The sequence below is a fragment of the Podarcis raffonei genome, chromosome 3, assembly GCF_027172205.1.
Source record: "Podarcis raffonei isolate rPodRaf1 chromosome 3, rPodRaf1.pri, whole genome shotgun sequence".
Classification (NCBI taxonomy): Eukaryota; Metazoa; Chordata; class Lepidosauria; order Squamata; family Lacertidae; genus Podarcis; species Podarcis raffonei.
Window position 1 is genome coordinate 82,874,996 of NC_070604.1, and position 19,461 is coordinate 82,894,456.

The 19,461-nt window shown below is 41.0% G+C and overlaps 1 protein-coding gene across 1 annotated transcript; it reads left to right on the forward strand.

The window, feature by feature from the left end:
• The first annotated feature begins 875 nt into the window (after positions 1 to 875).
• Positions 876 to 14,848, forward strand: SULT6B1 (sulfotransferase family 6B member 1). The gene is made up of 7 exons (XM_053382767.1): positions 876 to 1,485; positions 3,128 to 3,240; positions 3,674 to 3,763; positions 4,276 to 4,402; positions 5,094 to 5,188; positions 6,068 to 6,224; positions 13,092 to 14,848. Exons 1-7 carry the CDS (start codon positions 1,290 to 1,292, stop codon positions 13,220 to 13,222), a joined length of 909 nt encoding a protein of 302 aa, XP_053238742.1. The 5' UTR covers positions 876 to 1,289; the 3' UTR covers positions 13,223 to 14,848.
• Positions 14,849 to 19,461: the final 4,613 nt, after the last annotated feature.

The following is a 19,461-nucleotide window of genomic DNA, read 5'->3' on the forward strand; positions in this document are numbered from 1 at the left end:
TTTATTTTAAAATCATCTTTTACGTTTCAAGATACCCATCAAAATAAGGCAATTCAAGTCAACAAGTAGAATGGATATAATTGAGAAGTATCAAGAGGTTGCAAGCAACGAACCACCAGAAAATAATTGCATGGTACATTGCACAGTTAAAGCACTATGTAACAGCTAGAGAGAATGTTTGCTCTATAGTACTGGAAGGTAAAATTGAGAGTAGTAGTAATAATAATAATAATAATAATAATAATAATAATAATAATAATAATAATAATATAAATATAAATATAAATATATTATTTATACCCTGCCCATCTGGCTGGGCTTCCCCAGCCACTCTGGGCGGCTTCCAACAAAATATTAAAATACAGCAATGCATCAAACATTCAAAGCTTCCGTAAACAGGGCTGCCTTCAGATGTCTTCTAAAAGCCTGGTAGTTGTTGTTCTCTTTGACATCTGGTGGGAGGGCATTCCACAGGACGGGCGCCACTACCGAGAAGGCCCTCTGCCTGGTTCCCTGTAACTTGGCTTCTTGCAGCGAGGGAACCGTCAAAGGCCCTGATCCTCCCTCTGCTCTGTTGAGCGCTTGATTTGCAGGCAGAAAGTCCCAGCTTCCATCCCTGATATCTTCTGGGAGAGCTGGGAAAGGTCAGTCAGCTAGGAAGATATTGAGATAAATGGGCCAATGTTATGACTTGGTCTAAAGCAGCTTACTATGTTCTAAAAGCGAAAATACCACCAAAAAAGATTTACACACACACGGCGCTCTGGCACTTGTCACGGTGTTGCGCCAGAAGCGGTTTAGTCATGGTGGCCACATGACCCAGAAAGGCCTCCATTCTCTCTTCTTAACTGGACAGCCCTTGAAATAGACGACTGCCTTTGTTGAAGTGGAACACATGGGCATCCTAGTGACCATGGTGTGAGAAACTCGACTCCTGGCACTATTATGTAACTCTGAATTTAATACATTGTCAGGTAGTACCTGTTGAGTTAGTTTTTGCATGTCTTTTACTTTGTAGAGATGTCCATGCTCTTTGCTTTCAGCAGGGATTATCTGAAAGGGTGAAAAGTATTTCCAGTACCTAAGGTGGGACAAGTGGGTTGGTTTTCATTTCAGGAGAATAGACTCAAGGAAGCTGATCTGATATGGTTGGCTTGCTCATAAAATGCAGAAAACACAAAAGGATAAGCCCAAAGCTAAATAAGGTTTACTCCGCCCTCAAAATGCCTTCTTTAAAGGCCTTTGCTGTCCTAGCGACCCAGCAGTAGCTCACAACGAAGACGGCGAAGATGACTGAGAAAAAGTTTGTCGAGGAAATAGAGAAAGCTCTGGAAAAGTCCAAAGGCCTTAGCATCCATGAGCTTCTCTTTACCTACCAGGGAATCCTCTACCCGTCTTCTGTCTGCAGTGCAGAAACATTCCAAGCTCTGGAGAACTTCGAAGCCAGAAAAGATGACGTGGTGTTGGTGTCTTATCCCAAATGTGGTGAATACAACCTTCCATTATTTTTCTACATACAGCAATGATGTCATGAGCAATGCAGCAGACTGATGGGTGGTTTTTTTTAGTACTGTATAAGGAAAGATATTAACTAGCATTGCTGAGGGTAGTGTGCACTAGCACAGAAGTTGCCTTTAACTGGTTTATTATTTTCATTACATCCGAAAACTGTTGAAAACTAGAGCACCTGCTCTTCCATTATTGCTACTTGTGCAAACCATTGAAAATGCACTTAAAGCCTTAAGGCATTTCAATAAAAATGCTTTGCATTTTTTAAGGCACTATCAAACTGAGTTTGGAGTGGACAAAGCCAGAGAGGCAGTGTTCTTGTGTAGATGTCACAACCAAACCATGTGTCTTGGGTTTGTGCGTCCTTTCCTCCCTTTTCTCCTCCTTCCTTTCGTTCACACGGATTCCCCCCTCCCCCACTTTGTTGCTCACAGTAACCTTTCTTTCTTTCTTTCTTTGTCTGAATGGTTGTCACAAACCATAGTTTGTCTCCAAACTGGAGGCTGACTGTGGTTTGCAGTAATCATAGGACTCAGCTATACAGCTTCAAATAAAACGTTTTAAGTGTGTTAAGATACAACGTGACACTTGATAGCGATGGTGAGTCTTATGGAAAATTCAATGTATTTTAAAAAACACTTTAAAAGTACATTTTCAGAAGGTTTTTTTTTAAATGTGTGTGTAGATTCCACCATAGTTTGACCACGTTTGGATGCCACAGCAAATGATGGCTACCAGGAAGTATGGGAGGAGAGCATGGTGTTCACAAGTGTGAGGCAAAACTCAACAGTTGGTGGTGGTGTTTTTTGGGAGGGATAGTAGATTATTCAATATTTTAGTGGCTGTATTACAAAGAAGATATATTTTTAAAAATAAACATGTAGTAGAGCAAAAGCCCAAACCAGTTTACTGTAATGTTAAAAACTGTTAAAAGAGTTTTATTCTTTTTAGAGGTGGCACAATATTAAAACTGAACACTTCTATTTGAATATTTATTGATTTGAAAAACTGTTTCAACCTGTTATTATAACAAGCTTAAAACAATACTACAGAATGATTTATTTGTGAGACCTTGACCAAGCACAATCATGGTTATAAAGTTGGTCTTGAGCCTATAGGCAGGGGTAGCGACCATGGCTCCCTCCAGGTGTAACTGGATCCCTGCTTCCCTCAGGCTCAGTCAGCATAGCCAATGGTCAGGGGTGGTGGGAGTTGTAGTCCAGCAACATCTGAAGGGCACCACATTTGCTACTCCTGCTATAGTCTCTCAGATATATGGCCATGTGCCTTCCTGAAAGAAAAAAGGCATGAATTTCTTTCATAAGAAAGCACCTCTGGGCATGTATTGTCACTTGTCTTCTTGTCGCTTGGAATTAAAGGGCTGGCTTTCCTCAGAAGGCAGACAGCAATTCTTTTGAATCTCCAGACAGCATTCTGGGAATATAGCCACCCATCAATTCTGAAATGTCAACTCTTCTACCTTATGATGGTACTTCTCTACAATCTGTAAAAGTTAAGCTGGTGTGCCAGGGCTGGGGAACCATCAACTTGGGATGGTGAAATGCCTTGAAGTCCCACCATAAGGATTACAAGTATTCCACTTATTTGTTTGTTCCAGGTATTAATTGGCTCATTCTGATTGTGAATGATCTGATCGTTACCACTTTGAAAACCAAGCACGAGAACACAGAGCTACCTTTCATTGAGTGTGGGGATCCAGAAAGGTATCAGGTTAGTAAGACACAAAGCCGAGCCTCCAAAATCGGACACTTCACTCACACACACGCGTTACTCACACTGAAAGGAAGTAAGGGAACACGGGCTCTGCTGAAGCAAACCTGCCCAACCGGTGGCCCACCAAGCCAGGAGTAATCCTTCAGCCATGTTTGGCAGTTCACCAAGTGCTCAGTAGTGATCCTGATTTTGTTATCATTCTGAGATAACGAAGAAGCATGGTAGCGGTGGTGAAGAACCTGGGGCACCACGGAACATGGCTGTTGTGCGCAGCCAATGGTGAGATGTAAGTTCTGCTGGTTTATTCTGGGAATCCCAGTTATTCCAATTGCCTTTTGATTAATATGTGTCAACATAGCCGATCATTTTCATGTATGTCTGAGTCATCCATTTGATGCTACTTTTCTGTTCTTTTTTTTTTTTAAAAAAGAGGATGAAACAGTTCCCATCTCCAAGGATTGTAGCTACACACCTCCACTACGACCTTCTTCCCAAGTCCATCTTGAAAAATAAAGCCAAGGTAAGTGGTATAAGATCACCTTCTTTAATTTGTCAAGAAACATTTGCAGAAGTGACTCACAACTGTAAAGCAATCAACAGTTCATGGGAGCCTTGTGGGCACTGTAAGATGTTTCTGGTGCTGGATATTGGTAACAAGACGAGAGGTTAAGTAGGAAGGAAGCATTGGGCCACTCCTTTAGTCAGCCACAAATAAAGAGGGGGAAACATGTTGTAAAGTGCATGGGGAAGTCATGGATTTTTATAATACCAGATGTTTCTAGAAACATAATGTATCACAATGGGCTCATGCTCCAACCTTCAGGGGATGTGAAACCAGAGAGACTGGAGTGCCTGAGAATGTGCTTTTTGAAAGGACTCATGACATAGTTCTTTCTGGCCATTATTTCAGCCTTCCCTTCTCGTACAAAAGAATAGCTTACTTCTAGTTGTAGTTTAGGTAGCCCAAAAAGTGGCATTGTTTTTGTTAATGGCATGAGGAGTTAAAATTTATGTCCTGTTTTCTCACCTCAGGTACTGCTGCTATTTCGAAATCCTAAAGATACGGCTGCATCATTTTTCCATTTTCACAACAATGCTCCAAGCATTCCCAGTTATAACTCCTGGGAGGAATTTTTTTCACTTTTTATGAATGGGCAAGGTACACTATTAATACTTTTGAATGGATTTGGGAAATTAAACCTCTTGTGAAAACATGTGAACTATATTCAAGCTCTACCAAGTTTGGTGATAGTAGTGCTAGCAGGGGAAGACTTGGGTTTTGCCCACAATAATTGTGGTTTGCAGTTTGAATGGCTTTTTAGCAATGGAGATACAATCTGGAGGGGAAAGCATCTGTGTGCCTTGACTGGTGAACATGGGCTGAAAACTGATGATAGTTGTTGAGAGAGGTGGAATAATGATAGAGGCATTATTGTCCTTGGGGTACACTCACATTTCTTTTGTCTCAGTGTCACTCCCAATCAAACAGGAGTATAAAACCATAAAAAACTATTTGCTGTACATGAATATTGGATGAGTGTTTCCATCACAGTCATTCATGTCACCTTCAACATCCTGTTGTCTATATATAGCCGAAGCCCAACTGAGGGTGTGCATGAATGTTTCCCCCCCAATAGCTGGCCCCATATTATCAGAGACAAAATTTGAAAGACATTTGTTGATCATTCTTAAGAATAAATCTCTCTTTCCTTGTGATTGTATCCCTGTGGGTATAAAGAGATATTGTGTGAACCCTATGCAATGTTTTAAAAATAGCCTACTGTTAAAGTTTTAACAGTTTCTACTAGTAATAAAATAGTTCTGATGAGTTGTCTTGGTCTGACCTGCAGTTGCCTGGGGAAGCTATTTTGACCATGCAGTCGTGTGGAACAAACATATAGATGATGAAAATGTTCTGGTTCTAACATATGAGCAATTAAAAGAGGTGAGCATATTCATAACTACCAGCAAGGGTAGTTTAAAAATAAGACGTTATCCCAACTTGCATAGGTTTTGCAAGATATAACTGGATCAGGATCATAGTTTGAGGGCGGGCTCATCCATGTTTCAGCGCCTAAACTTTTTCTGGAATATTTGAAGTGATAACAAAGGACAGAGAGTCTCTGTTTATCTGAGGAGCAGAGTGTCCCAGTGAATAACCCCACCCCATGCCCATAACCTATAGGCACTTGGAGCTAGAGGACAGTGATCCTTGCTTCCATCCTTGATTTGGCATCTGAAGAACATGAGCCAATGCTGCCAATGCTGGCCCTTAATGTCATCAACAGTGGAATTCCTGGCTTGTTTCTGTAACTATTTGAATAGTCAAGGAATCACTGGCAGTACAGTAGCAGCCAAAACCTGTTTACCAAGCTGAGAGATGAGTATGTCTAACCATACTAATGGAAAGTATGGCTTTCCAAAGAAAGCAGGAAGAGCAAACTCTGTTATAGGGGGTTGACGTACTTCCTTTTGGATGTGCCTCAGTTGTGACATCCATTTCATTAAGGGTTTGTTCTCCAGCATTTATATTCGTGGCAAGAACACTGATTGCTGTAAGGTAGTCTCATACTCTGGATGCTTGCCATAGGGAGAATGCTGAACATCCAGTACCCATTTGCCTCCTGTAGTTTTCATCTACCTGCAGCAAGATTATATGGCTAGTGTGGACCTTTCTGTTTGGTGGCATCACTAAGATTAGCCCAAAGCAACCATAACTGTGCTTGAATACTGGCAATGTATTCTGAATCCCATATTGTTCTGGTGTAGCATACCATAGGAGAAAGAACTTTCAGTATTGACCTTCTCACTATATTGCTTTCAGGACCTGGTTGCTGGAGTGAAGCAAATAGCTGAATTCTTTGGCTTTACTGCTACTGCGGAGCAAATTCAGGCTATTGCAAACAGGACTGCGTTCCAAGCAGTGAGGGACAAATCACAGGAGACACATGGAGCGGTTGGCCCACTGATCTTCCGGAAAGGTTGGTGATAAACTTCTATTTTTGCTATAGCTTGCTTTAGAGCAGTCACTTATGAGTAGTCATAGTGTATTCCATGTTTTAATTGATTAACCATGCAGTCCTATGGATATATATCTGGGGAAAGCCAATGCTGTGCTCTCTAGGTGTTTTGAGCCACAGTATATATCATTTTTTTTTAAATAAAATTTTTATTGGTTTTTTGACACATATTAATAGACAATACAAAACAATACAAAAACAAACAAACATATAAACACGTATAATTTCTCCACATTATTTCTTGAACCTTCTTTCATCGACTTCCCCATACCTCCCTTTTCTGCATCCCTGTTTTAAATCTTTCCAGCAACCCCCAATTTCAACTTATAACACTTTTTTCCCTTTAAATCCTTTTTCTCATATCCAATTGTTTGTCCCTGCAATTCTATTTTACTGACCCAAAACATTTTGACACTCATTAATTTTGCAACAGTTCTTGAGGTAAACTTTAAATTTCTTCCAATCTTCTTCCACCGTCTCTCTCCCTTGGTCACGGATTCTGCCAGTCATCTCCGCCAGTCCCATGTAGTCAATCACCTTGGTCTGCCATTCTTCCAGTGTGGGTAGTTCTTGTGTCTTCCAGTACTTTGCTAAAAGTACTCTTGCTGCTGTTGTAGCATACATAAAAAACGTCCTATCTTTCTTTGAGACCAATTGGCCCACCATGCCCAGGAGAAAGGCCTCTGGTTTCTTCACAAATGTGCATTTAAGCACCTTTTTCATTTCATTATAAATCATTTCCCAGAAGACCTTAATCCTTGGGCACGTCCACCAAAGGTGGTAAAAGGTGCCTTCAGTTTCCTTACATTTCCAACATTTGTTATTGGGCGTGTGGTAAATTTTTGCAAGCTTGACTGGGGTCATGTACCACCTATAGATCATTTTCATAATGTTTTCTCTTAAGGCATTACATGCCGTAAACTTTATACCGGTGGTCTATAACTGTTCCCAGTCAGCAAACATAATGTCATGACCAATATCTTGTGCCCATTTAATCATAGCTGATTTAACCGTCTCATCCTGTGTATTCCATTTCAGCAGCAAGTTATACATTCTTGACAGATTTTTAGTACTGGGTTCCAAAAGCTCTGTTTCTAATTTTGACCTCTCCACCTGGAAGCCAATTTTCCTGTCCTGTTTAAAAACTTCATTTATCTGGTAATAGTGTAGCCAGTCTCTTACTTTAGACTTCAATTTCTCGTAACTCTGCAATTTCACTTTTCCCTCCTCATGTTCTATAATTTCCCAATACTTCGGCCATTTGGATTCCATATTAAGTTTTTTCACTTCCTTAGCCTCCATTGGTGACAACCACCTAGGGGTTTTGTTTTCTAACAAATCTTTATACCGAATCCAAACATTGTATAATGCTTTCCTGACAATATGGTTTTTAAAACCTTGATGGATTTTAACCTTGTCGTACCATATATATGCATGCCAGCCGAATCTATTATTAAACCCTTCCAAATCCAAAATGTCTGTGTTTTCAAGAAGCAGCCAGTTTTTCAGCCAGCAGAAGGCCGCTGATTCATAATACAGCTTTAAGTCCGGCAGGGCAAACCCCCCCTCTTTCTTTTGCATCAGTTAATATCTTAAATTTTATTCTGGGCTTTTTGCCCTGCCAGACAAATCTAGATATATCTTTTTGCCACCTCTTGAAACATTCCATTTTGTCCAAAATCTGCAATGTTTGAAACAAAAACAGCATTCTCGGCAAGACATTCATCTTGATAACTGCAATTCTACCCAACAAGGAAAGTCTCAAATTTGACCATATTTCTAGATCTTTCTTAACTTCTGACCAACATTTCTCATAATTGTCTTTAACTAAGTTCACATTCTTAGATGTCAAATTAATCCCTAGGTATTTCACCTTCTTTGCTACTGTCAAACCAGTTTCACTCTGAAACTTCTCCCTTTCAACAGCTGTTAAGTTTTTATCCAGTACTTTCGTTTTCTGTTTGTTCAGCTTAAAACCTGCTACTTGACCAAATATTTGTATTAATTCTAAAACTCTTTTCGTACTAGTGTCTGGCTCTTGCAAGGTTAAAACTAGATCATCTGCAAATGCTCTCAGTTTATACTGTTTAGCTCCGACCTGAATCCCTTTAACCAGCTGGTCCTCTCTAATCATGTTTAATAAAACCTCCAGGACCGATATAAAAAGTAGTGGGGATATTGGGCATCCCTGTCGTGTCCCTTTCTCAATAGCAAACTCTTCTGTAACCACATTATTTACAATCAATTTTGCTTTTTGTTCAGAATAAATTGCACTTATACCATTTTCAAAACCTTGGCCTACCCCCATCCCTTGGAGGTTCTTTTTCATAAAATTCCAAGAAATGTTGTCAAAGGCCTTCTCCGCATCCACAAAAATTAAAACTGCCTTAGTATTAATATTAACTTCCAGAAACTCCATAATGTCTATTATGTTTCTCACATTGTCTGACAAATGTCTTCCTGGAAGAAAGCCCGCTTGGTCTTTATGAATCTCCCCCACCAAAACTCTTTTCAGTCTTTTTGCCAAAATGTCTGCAAAAATTTTGTAATCCACATTGAGTAATGATATAGGGCGGTAGTTCTTAACCTGGTTCTTTTCAGTCTCTGTCTTTGGTATAAGTGTAATGTAAGCTTCTTTCCACGATTCAGGTGCCTTCTTCCCCTCTATAATTTCGTTGCAGACCTCCTTCAACGGTTGCATAAGCCATTCTTTCAAAGCTTTGTAGTATCTGGAGGTCAGTCCATCAGGTCCTGGAGATTTTCCCAATTGCATTTTTTGAATGGCTCCCTCAATTTCTTGATCAGTTATCTTCTGGTTCAAAATCACTCTACTTTGTTCAGAAATTTTTTGTAATCCATATTTTTAAAGAAATTCTTCTATTTCTTTTTCGTTCACCGGCCCTTGTGCATAGAGTCTCCTGAAATAGCTCTGAAAACAGTTTCTAATCTCATTTGGTTTGTAAATGTTCTTTCCCTCCACTTCTAAATTGGTAACCGTATTCTGTTTTTGTCTCTTCTTCAATTGCCATGCCAAAAATTTTCCACATTTATCTGCTGATTCAAATGTCTTTTGTCTCATTTGTTTTATTTTCCATTCTATCTCTTGGTTCATCAATTCCATATATTGTCTCTGATAAAACTTAATTTCTCTCAAGATTTCATGTGACTTTGGTTTAGATCTCAGTCTTTTTTCTCCTTCTTTTATCTTTTCCAGGATCTTTTCCTTTTGCTCATTCTGTCTCTTCCTTTTTATGGCATTCTGTTGTATTAGAAATCCTCGCATGACGGCTTTACTTGCGTCCCAAATTACTCTTTTTTCCACTTCTGTTCTCAGATTTATCTTAAAGTAGTCCTTTATTGCTTTCTGGGCCTTTTTGTACACCTCTTCATCTCTAAACAGGGAGTCATTCATCCTCCATCTAAAGGAACCAGCTGTTGTTGGGTTCATCTCCATCTTTACGGCATTATGGTCGGAACAAGTCTTTGGGCAGATTTCCACTTTCTTAATCTTTGGTGCCATCCCACTAGATACCCATATTTGGTCAATTCTAGTCCAAGTCATTTTTGCCTCAGAGAAGAAAGTTCCCTCTCTCTCAAGAGGATTCCTTGTTCTCCAAATGTCAATCAGGTTCATGTTGTCAGTCATTTCAAAAAAGGTCTTAGGTAGTCTCCCATCCTTGGAGACCACCTGTCTTTGTGCTTTGTCCATATTTGTGGAGACCACTCCATTCATGTCTCCCATTAAAATTACATTATAGTCCAGATAGTCCATTAGTGTCTCATGCAATTTCTTAAAAAATTCTGACTTCCCTTCATTCGGTGCATAAACTCCTATTACCAATAATTTTTCTCCTTGAACTTGAATTTCAATTGCCAAATATCTTCCTAGTTCATCTTTAAATATTAGTTTAGGGACCAACTTTTCCTTTGCATAAATTACCACTCCTCTTTTCTTCACTTTGTCAGATGAAATAAATTCTTGTCCTAATCTTTTATTAATAAGTAGTTTTCGATGTATTCTGGTCACGTGAGTTTCTTGTAAGCAAATCAAGTCCAATTGTTCTTTTTTCAAAATATGAAACACCTCCCTCCTTTTTCTAGGAAGGTTCAGTCCATTACAATTCCAGCTTAAAATTTGCAGAGACATCTTATTATTTACTTAGATACTCCTCCAACTGCTCCAAGCAAACCTTCTTCTGTTAATGTTTTAGTTCCAAAAGATAAATTTGAAATATCTGGTATTTCTGCTGGGTCTGTAGTATCCACCGTTTCCTTCCGAAGGTCCTCCTCGTTCCTTGCCAAAATTGTTCTTTATCTTGCACTGTTTTTATCTTAATTTTCTTTCCTTTGTAATTGAAGGACAGGCCTTGCGGGAACTCCCATCTGAATGGTATATTGTTCTTTCTCAGTAAAGTGACCAAATCCTTGTAGTAGGTCCTCACTTCCAAGATGTATTTAGGGATATCTTTAAAAATCTGCACACGAAAATTTCCAATCTCAAGAGCTCTTTGAAAATGTAAATTTAATATCTTGTCCCTCTCCTCCTGAGATCTCAGAGTTATTAAACAGTCTCTAGGGCTCTTTCTGTTTTGTTTCCTGCCCAGTCTGAAAGCAGTTATTATCTTAAATTCCTCTTCTTTCAAGCTGTCCTGCCAAAATTCCAGAAATTCTTTTGTAAGGTAGTCTGTCAAATTATCCTTTTCATCTTCTGGAATCAATCTTAATCTTAAATTCCTATTTTTCCTCTGTAATTCCAGTAAAGACAGGGCAGCATCATGTTCTTCTAGCTTTTTACAGACTGGCACCAACTTTTCCTGTGTATTTTCTGCAGAAACTTTTGCTTCTTCTGCAGAGATTTTCGCTTCCTCTGCAATCTTTCTGGTTGCCTCACTTTCTTGGACTAATTTATTTATTGTCTCTGTATTTTTGTCTAGTTTTGTTGACAGTTCGATCAGCTGTTTAGAGTTTTCAGTGCTCTGCTTTGTGAGTGCTTCCAGAGATTCATTTATTCTAACTAGTGCATTGGCCACTGCCGCAGTATCCATGGGAGAAGTTATAGCAGGTGCAACTGGATTTGTTACTGAGGCCCTTCTCTTTTGTTCAACTTTACCTTTAGCTCTCGTTACTCTTGCTTCTATTGGGCCACTCATGTCCCAAGGTCATTCCCACGGGAATAGCTTTCAAATGGGAAATTCCACAAGCCTGTTTCTCACAATAAGAATTGTAACAGTTGTAACAATTTTCCTGCGGCCTCTAGAGGGAGCCGCTCAAAGTTCCAAGTACCAAGAACAAAAAGTTCCCTTCAAAAATAACAAAAGTAACAGCCTATTCCAATATTTTCCAAATAGTGTCAGATGTATCTTTCCAGAGTACCCAATTTGTATCCAATAAGGTCTTTACTTGTTGCAAAGATATAAAGGACCAACTTTGTTGCAAGTCTCTAAATGACAGCTCTCCGTCCCGGTGGCTCACTTTCCAGGCAGTCCTCCCCAAGGGTTCAAAACGGCAGAAATTTCCCCTTCTATGCTTCTTCCATGCAGGTACAGCAGTTCACAATTCTTCCCCCCCTGCCCCTGCCTGCTACGGGGGGGAATTAAGTCCAATGTCTGAGTCCGTTAAATTTAAAGCTGCTTCCTGTCAAATTGCAGCTTCCTATTTCGTTGCTTTGTTTACATGCAGTCCGAGGAAGGCAGACTTCCTTATTTTTTGCCTTCTCCGTTTTCAGCCAAATTCTTAAAATTTTCTTTTAATATTATCTTTCCGTCTTACTCACGGGTAATCCAATTCAGTCCAAATGACAGGAAGGAATCGGCGCTCTCCGTTAATGGCGACGCGGCTTCGCTCCACGGGCTGGGTAGCGACTCTCAGCACCGCGCTCACCCGATGCCGCTCCGGAGCCTTTAAAAAGGCTCCTTTGCGATAAAGGGGGGCGCTTAAGGTGCCCACCGAGTCTCCGTGTTCACAGGCTTCTGCGCCTGTGATTTTAGGGGTCCCCGCTTCGCCGTAGCGGTCAGACCCGAACTCGCGGAGCAGTCTCCCTGAGCGGAGCTCAGCGGGAGACCGCCATTAATCGCTGGCGCTGACCGGAAGTCCACAGTATATATCATTTCTTGATCATTGACCATGCCAGATTGGGCTGATGGGAGTTGTAGTCGAACAGTATTAGGAGGGCATTCCTTTAGCCATCCCTAATCTATACTCAGAACAATGAGTATTTCAATGGAGCCTACCCTCAAATAAGTGCACATAGGATTGCAGCATCCATCAACCATAGCCAGTAGTTGGTGATGACAGAAGTTGTAGTCCAACAGCACTGGGAGAACGCCATGTTGGCTGTCTCTAGTCATTACTGATTGGCAGAGGCTTTCCTGAGGTCAAGACCGGGGGCCTTTCCTGGAGATACCAGAGACTGAACCTGAGACTTCCTACATGGAAAATGGTTTCTGTTGTTTTTATACACCACTCTGCCTCCCAAAAGGGACACCATGTCATCTACCACTGAGCTAGGGCCCTTCCCCACTGTATTAGTATATAGGAAGCTACATGCATCTAAAAAGAGATTCAATAAATGAATGTGATGGTCTTACAGAACAAGAAGCACTGCAGAGAAGACTGACAGATTTGACACAGGAGGGCCATAGCTTTTGTGGCTGTATTCAGAGGCCTTCCTACTGGCCAACCTGAGGAAAAACTGAACCATTTTGTTCCCGGTTACAATAACAAAACCTAAAGAGTTTTACTGGATGCTCTTCATATTTCTGTCTAGCAATGTTTATATGATGTCTGTTAAGTGTCTCTTTCCCTCCCTCCATTTTCCTTTCATTCCAGGTGTGGTTGGTGACTGGAAGAACACTTTTGATGAAGCTCAGAGCCAGAAAGTGGATGCTAAATTCAAGGAGTGTTTAGAAGGAACCAAGCTGGGAGCAAAGCTGAAGTACGATGTGTACTGCAAAACCTGAAAAGAGCTTCTTATGAAATGCTTCGTTCTCATGACAGTTTTGTTTGCTATTATATATTCAAGAAAAGCTACAAGCAGAGCACACAATCATTTGAGGCAAATTTTAGATACTGTCACACTCTAGTGTCGAACTTCTAAGATACATTTTCATTAAGCTGGATCTTTTCATGCTGCTTAATAGAACACAGGGCAACCTATTTCTCCCAAACCGTATTGGCAAGCTGCTACTTTTATGTTTCTAAGAAGTAGGGGAAGGTGACATGGACATGCGATTGCCAGGTGCCAACCTGGGGAACTTGTCAGTCTCTTTCAAAGCTCTGAAGGAGCAGCAAAAGATGCAGTGATTGTGTGTCTAGTGCCATTGCTGCGCAGGTTTCTTTTACCCACCTGCATTTGTAGCTGAAGGCAGAGGTGGACAATGGACAGATGGAACTATGGAGGCGTGGGGCAATCGGTACTGCATCTGGATCTTTTACTGTTCCCCAGACCTCTTAAAGCAGGCATGAGGAACTCCAGATGGTGTTAAACTACAGTTCCCATCATCCTTGGCCATGCTCATGCTGGTTGGGGCTGATGGAGTCCAGCTACATCTGGATGGCCCCAACTTCCTCATCCCTGCTTCAGACAGACTGCTGGGACACTAAGTTGGCTGTGGGAAGTCCTACACAAGGCTAATAATAATAATAATAATAATAATAATAATAATAATAATATCATCCCTCCCTTTACACCTTGGGGCATCACAGTGATATGGTGAAACACATTGCTGTAGCCTCTAAAGAAAGTGGGACTTTGCACTCTTCATAGTTTGAATAGTAGGTGCTGAGCAGTGCTGTTTGGGATCAGGCACGCATATGTTTCCTGTTCCACTTATTTAGGCTTTCTAAGTTTTTTGTGGCAAGGTCACTCCTGTGACTTCAACAACTGAGAGAAATTCAGCAAGTGAAGCTTTTCCCAGCATGTAGATGTAGTGATGGAAAAAGCTTCATGCCATGTTACTCTGTGATGTAATAACTTGAACAGAATTCCAGATGGCTGAGGCCCTGCTCCAAACCAATTTTAAGGATGAGAAGGCCGTTGAAGACTAGATTGTCTCCAGTGCTGTGTCAGTGGGGTTCTGCTGGCACAACGGGACTTTCCTCCCTCCATGCACCCCAAAATCCACTCTGGGGGATTCCCCAACTGATTTTGAGGGTGTGAGGAGAACTGGAGGGAACAGGAGAGGAAGAAGTTGCACTGCACTCACAGAAGTCCCTTGTGTCAGCAGAGCTGCAGGGTTGGATATGGCCCTCAGTTTTATGTTTTCTAATTTGGGGAAATTATATTTTTGATAAGTCAATCTGGATTCACATAACAAACCCCATAACAAAAGGATCATTGAACTCCATTAAAATCTTTAAGGAAGTGATCTTTATAATGGCTTTAAGCCCCTTTTCATAGCAAAGCAGCATGTTGCATTAGGCTTCCAGACAGAGCACATTAGCAGAAGCAGATGTCGAAATTATTCCAACACTGATGAAATAATTTGAAATTTACTCATTACATCAAGATGATTCTTCCCCCTCCCCCTCCTGTTGACATTTATTTCCTTCAACTATGAACTTCATTAATAAACTCTTGTTTGTTACTGCTGTGTTACATTCATTTGCTGGCATGTTGCAAAAGCACTCTATAGAGATCCAAAGGAATTTCCCCATTCTTTTTCAATCTGTGCCAAGGCTGAAATCTCTAATATGATCACACCTATTAAGGCAACAGTGAGCAGTCTTCTGGCTTGTGGAATCCACTTTGGTCTTTTTCTTACTAGATCCCCAAGATCCACCAAATGGATCTTGCACAGTGGCTCAGTGGGCCAGCATATGCCTGAAATAAAAAAAAAAATAAAAAAATGGGTAACTCTGAGCATCATGCTAAACCTAGGAAAATCCACTCCTGGCTTCTCTCCCCACCCAAGCTTCCTTTATGCCACTAGCCAGGACATAACTGTTGCTATGGTTGAACAGATTGAAGTTATAAACACTTCCTGATTTTCCTGATTACTGCAAATCACATGGAGATTGAACAGTAGATCCTAATCTGCCTTTTGCTCATTCCTACTGTGCCCCTTCCACTGCAGACTTCCAGGTGGAAATATGTGTCAATACACCATATTTCTTAAATACACTAGCCTCTGTTGTGCCTCGATCTTCCCAAAGAAAAACACAACCCTGGCTAAGTGCTGGGAATCCCCGTGTTATAAGAAAAAACTGCTCCTTTCCCCCTTACAGAGTATCCAAGAGCCCATATAGAACCCTTATGTAGGTTCTCTATCGGTAGGAGAAAATAACAGGGGCCAGCCAGAAAATATTGAGAAGCAAAGCAGCTAGTAAGCATGATCTTTATTAGACTGTTGCAACAAGGTCCCCCACTCACCCCACGCAGGGAGGGAGGAGAGGAACCCAGAACAGTGGTGTGCAAGCTCTTGTATAGACTTTTGAAATTGCCTACCCTGTAGCTCAAGACCACCCCCAAAACATCAAACATACATCACAGAAAGAGGTGGTCCCCAGCAGCAATTTGAGTCTGTTGCTTCTCTCCTGTCTGCCAGGATACCTGATACAGTGGTACCTCGGGTTACAGACGCTTCAGGTTACAGACTCTGCTAACCCAGAAATAGTACCTCGGGTTAATAACTTTGCTTTAGGATGAGAACAGAAATCATGCGGTGGCGGCACAGCGGCAGCAGGAGGCCCCATTAGAAAAGTGGTACCTCAGGTTAAGAACAGGTTAAGAACGGACCTCCAGAACAAATTCTTAACCCGAGGTACCACTGTAATGCCTTATCTGACTGCCTTTTCTGGGTAGCCTGGCCTTTCCTTTGAGATGGTAAATACTTAGTTCCTGAATCTCTTGTGCATATTGATAGCGTGCTCAGCTTAATAGATACTTGCCAGACTGTATTTACAGGGAGGTGTAAGCCCCTACAATTGGAAAGCTTTTCTCATTTCCTTCCTCCTTGCAGAGAAATATTTGAGGTCAATTTGGGAGAGTCAAAATGGCTTCAGGATTGTTCTCCTGTACTATTTCAGACACGTGGTTTATATACTTATGTATGTGTTTGCCTTGTACATTTATGAACATTTATTTTATATATATATATGACCTTAGAATTCCTATAACACCTGGAATCTCACACCATGTGTCGTGCAACAATGTAGTGCTCATATCGCTATGGATTAGACATTTGCAGCTCAGTCCTATCCAGAGGTAAGTCTTGTTCAGTTCAGTGGGGCATACTCACAGGTCACTGGGGTCACTGGGGTTAGGATTGCAGCAAAAGCCTTCAAAGTCCCACTAAAAGCTGACATTGCAGAATAAATTCTTTACCCATGGGAAGAAAGTTTGGGAAGTTTAAAAACACCGCAGAGATAAATTCCTTGCAGGTTGTGTCCAATGTCAGCCAACGGATTTCTGTTTAAGCTTGAATTTTAGATTTAATCTTTACGATGACAACAAAGAAGCAGGGAAATAGATAAACAATATATTTGGCTGTAGACAAATGGGATGTTGTTTCTGAAGAAGGGGACTCACAGTAAATCCTCCCTCTAAGAAAGATGGTTACCTCCATGAGCTCAGAGTCGAGGAGAATTATGATGCAGGCTGCTAATAAAGTGAAATGGAATCAAAGCAGGCAGAGTGGCTGAGATCCATTTTCTCATTTACAAAATGTACACGGTTCAAATGGCAGCATTTTCCAATATTTTAATGGGAAATATAATTAATGTTAGATTACAATAGCAGGAACATTAAAGTACAAGGTGCAGATGACATCAAATAAATTCCGAGGGCAGCTTGGCAATTAGAACAGAAGCCAAATGGATATATAATGAAGGGGGGCCTTGAAATACAGTTGTACCTATTATACGACTGGGGCAATTATCTGCCATTGTGTTCCCTTTAATGATGGTGCTTTGGCGAGAACACCAGCACCTTGCAATGAATTTATGATGCAAATAACTCTATGATTTCAATCCCACCTTTATTCAATTCTACCTTTATTGTAGCATAGCTGTGGCAGTCTATTTTGGAGCACTAAAATTAAATTACTTTGCAATTATTTATGGCTGCTAATAGTCTCAGGATCTGCATTTGGGAAGGGGAGGGAATAAGTACACTTAAGAAGTGGAGGCACGTTACAGCAGGTACCCAATATTTGAGCTCGTCATCAAAGCGCTTAGAGAGAATGTTTAACTTATGGGGGCCATTTTCCAAGCGATGAACATAATTACTGTTAAGCACTGCAACTGGTAATTTTTAGGCAATGGGGGTTGGCAAATATTAAGTAATGTCAGTGTTGGCACATCCATGCAGATACATCATTCTTTTTACGCACCAGGAACTACTTCATGAAAAGTGTTATGCTTTTGAACGTGGAACGTTTCACTGTGGTTGAGAACAGAAATATTCAAAGTGCAGTTTGCAATTCGAAATGGATCTGTAAATCCCCATTGACCTATGCCTGCACTGATCAATTCAGAGTTGCCAACTAGCCAATATTTTACTGATATTTTACCATAAAATCCTCTTCTGGCTGGTAACCTGGATTCAGTAAGCTCCAGAGTCTTTGGCTTCACCCATAACTGATCAGACTGGCAGACTTCATCTTCACTTCTTCTCTTGACCTATCAAATTCTGTCGCCTACAGAACTGCTTTCTCAGTCTGATAAAAACCTTGGCTCTATGTACAGATGGTGAAGACATATGGATGCATTTTCAAGGTACCTTCTGGACATGCTTAGGCAGGGTTGGCATAACAAAATAAAGTTGAAAACCTGTGGTTTTGATGACTTGCAGAAAGGATGCTTACTAGTTGTCATTTCTACAGAAATTTGTCAGGCTTCGGGGACTCGGCTTCCTCCCCCACTTTGGCAGTAGATAAGCAGGACAAAGCGAAAAGAGTCTCTTACCATTTAAAGAGTTTTTAATAATCAAAAGAACAAAGCATCCATTCTCGGAATGAAGGTGCTACCAATTAAGGTTTCCGCCCACTTCCCCCTTGGTCACTTCCGCCTGATCTCGCAACCACCGTGTTTTTTGTGTAGCCACCTTATCTGCTCTACGTGACCTTGGACTGATAGGCTGGACACTTTCCAGTGAGAGAGAGTCTGTTAGCTCTCTCCCTTCCAGTTCTTCTTCACCTTGCTGTTCACCGCCCAGTTCTTCTCAACTTTTGTCTTCAGAACCATGCCTCTCTGCAAGCCACTGTTCCAAATCTATACTGCTCCACTGCTCCTGGGCAGCTTCAGGAGATCAGGAGCCGGGGGAGGGGGAGGCTCCCACCATTCCTCATCAGAGCAGTACTCCTCAGCCTGGTCTCTGACAAGATCCTTGGAAGATAGAGGTGGTATATAAATGTAATAAATAAATAAATAAATAAATAAATAAATAAATAGGGCCACATTTGCTCTATACGGTTAAAGCTCTTAGAAGACCTATACTACAGCAATTAGAACACATTATTAAAAACAAGTTAAAATTACAAAAAAAATAAGGTGGGTCTTTAAAATATGCACCTCGGAGGTCAAAAGTCAAGGTGAACAGGTGCATCAGGTGTGTCACAGAATGTTGCTACAAAGGCACATTTGGGTGCTTAAAGTGAGCTCCTGGTTGCTTCTTTGCAAGTAGGGCTCACTGACAGCAAGTCCTACTTGGATTGGCTGCACTAACCAGTTTTTCATCAGGGCTGCATGAATCAGCTGATTGGTGCTATCAGTGAGACCTGCAGTGTCTGCCTGCATATGTGGTTGGAATTCAAACTACACCTGCAAATGGACATTCTTCCTCGGCAGACATAGCACAGCCTAGTACCTACTATCTTTCAGGCTCCAGCTCCCACTGGAACACCCTGTTATTTTAGCTACCACTTTCCCCATGCCCTCCAACCTAACTTTACGCATGCTAGTCCACTGGTCTAGCCAGGTCCTAACTCTGTGTAAAATATTACCTTAGTTCATTATGCCTCTTGCTCTGTGGGGTTAATGCTATGTCAAATATCTCACAAGCTGCTGTGAGCTTGACTCAGGTTTCTCCTTCCAGAACAATACATTGTGTTTGTGTGAATTAATTGTATATTTCATACTAATATATTTTTGGTGCGTTCTTGAGTGACATTCTCTGAGTCACAGAGAGTGCCTCCTGCTCCATGAGTCAGGACATTTCTGGGTGATCAACAGGAAAATTTCAATTTAGGTATCTTTCTTT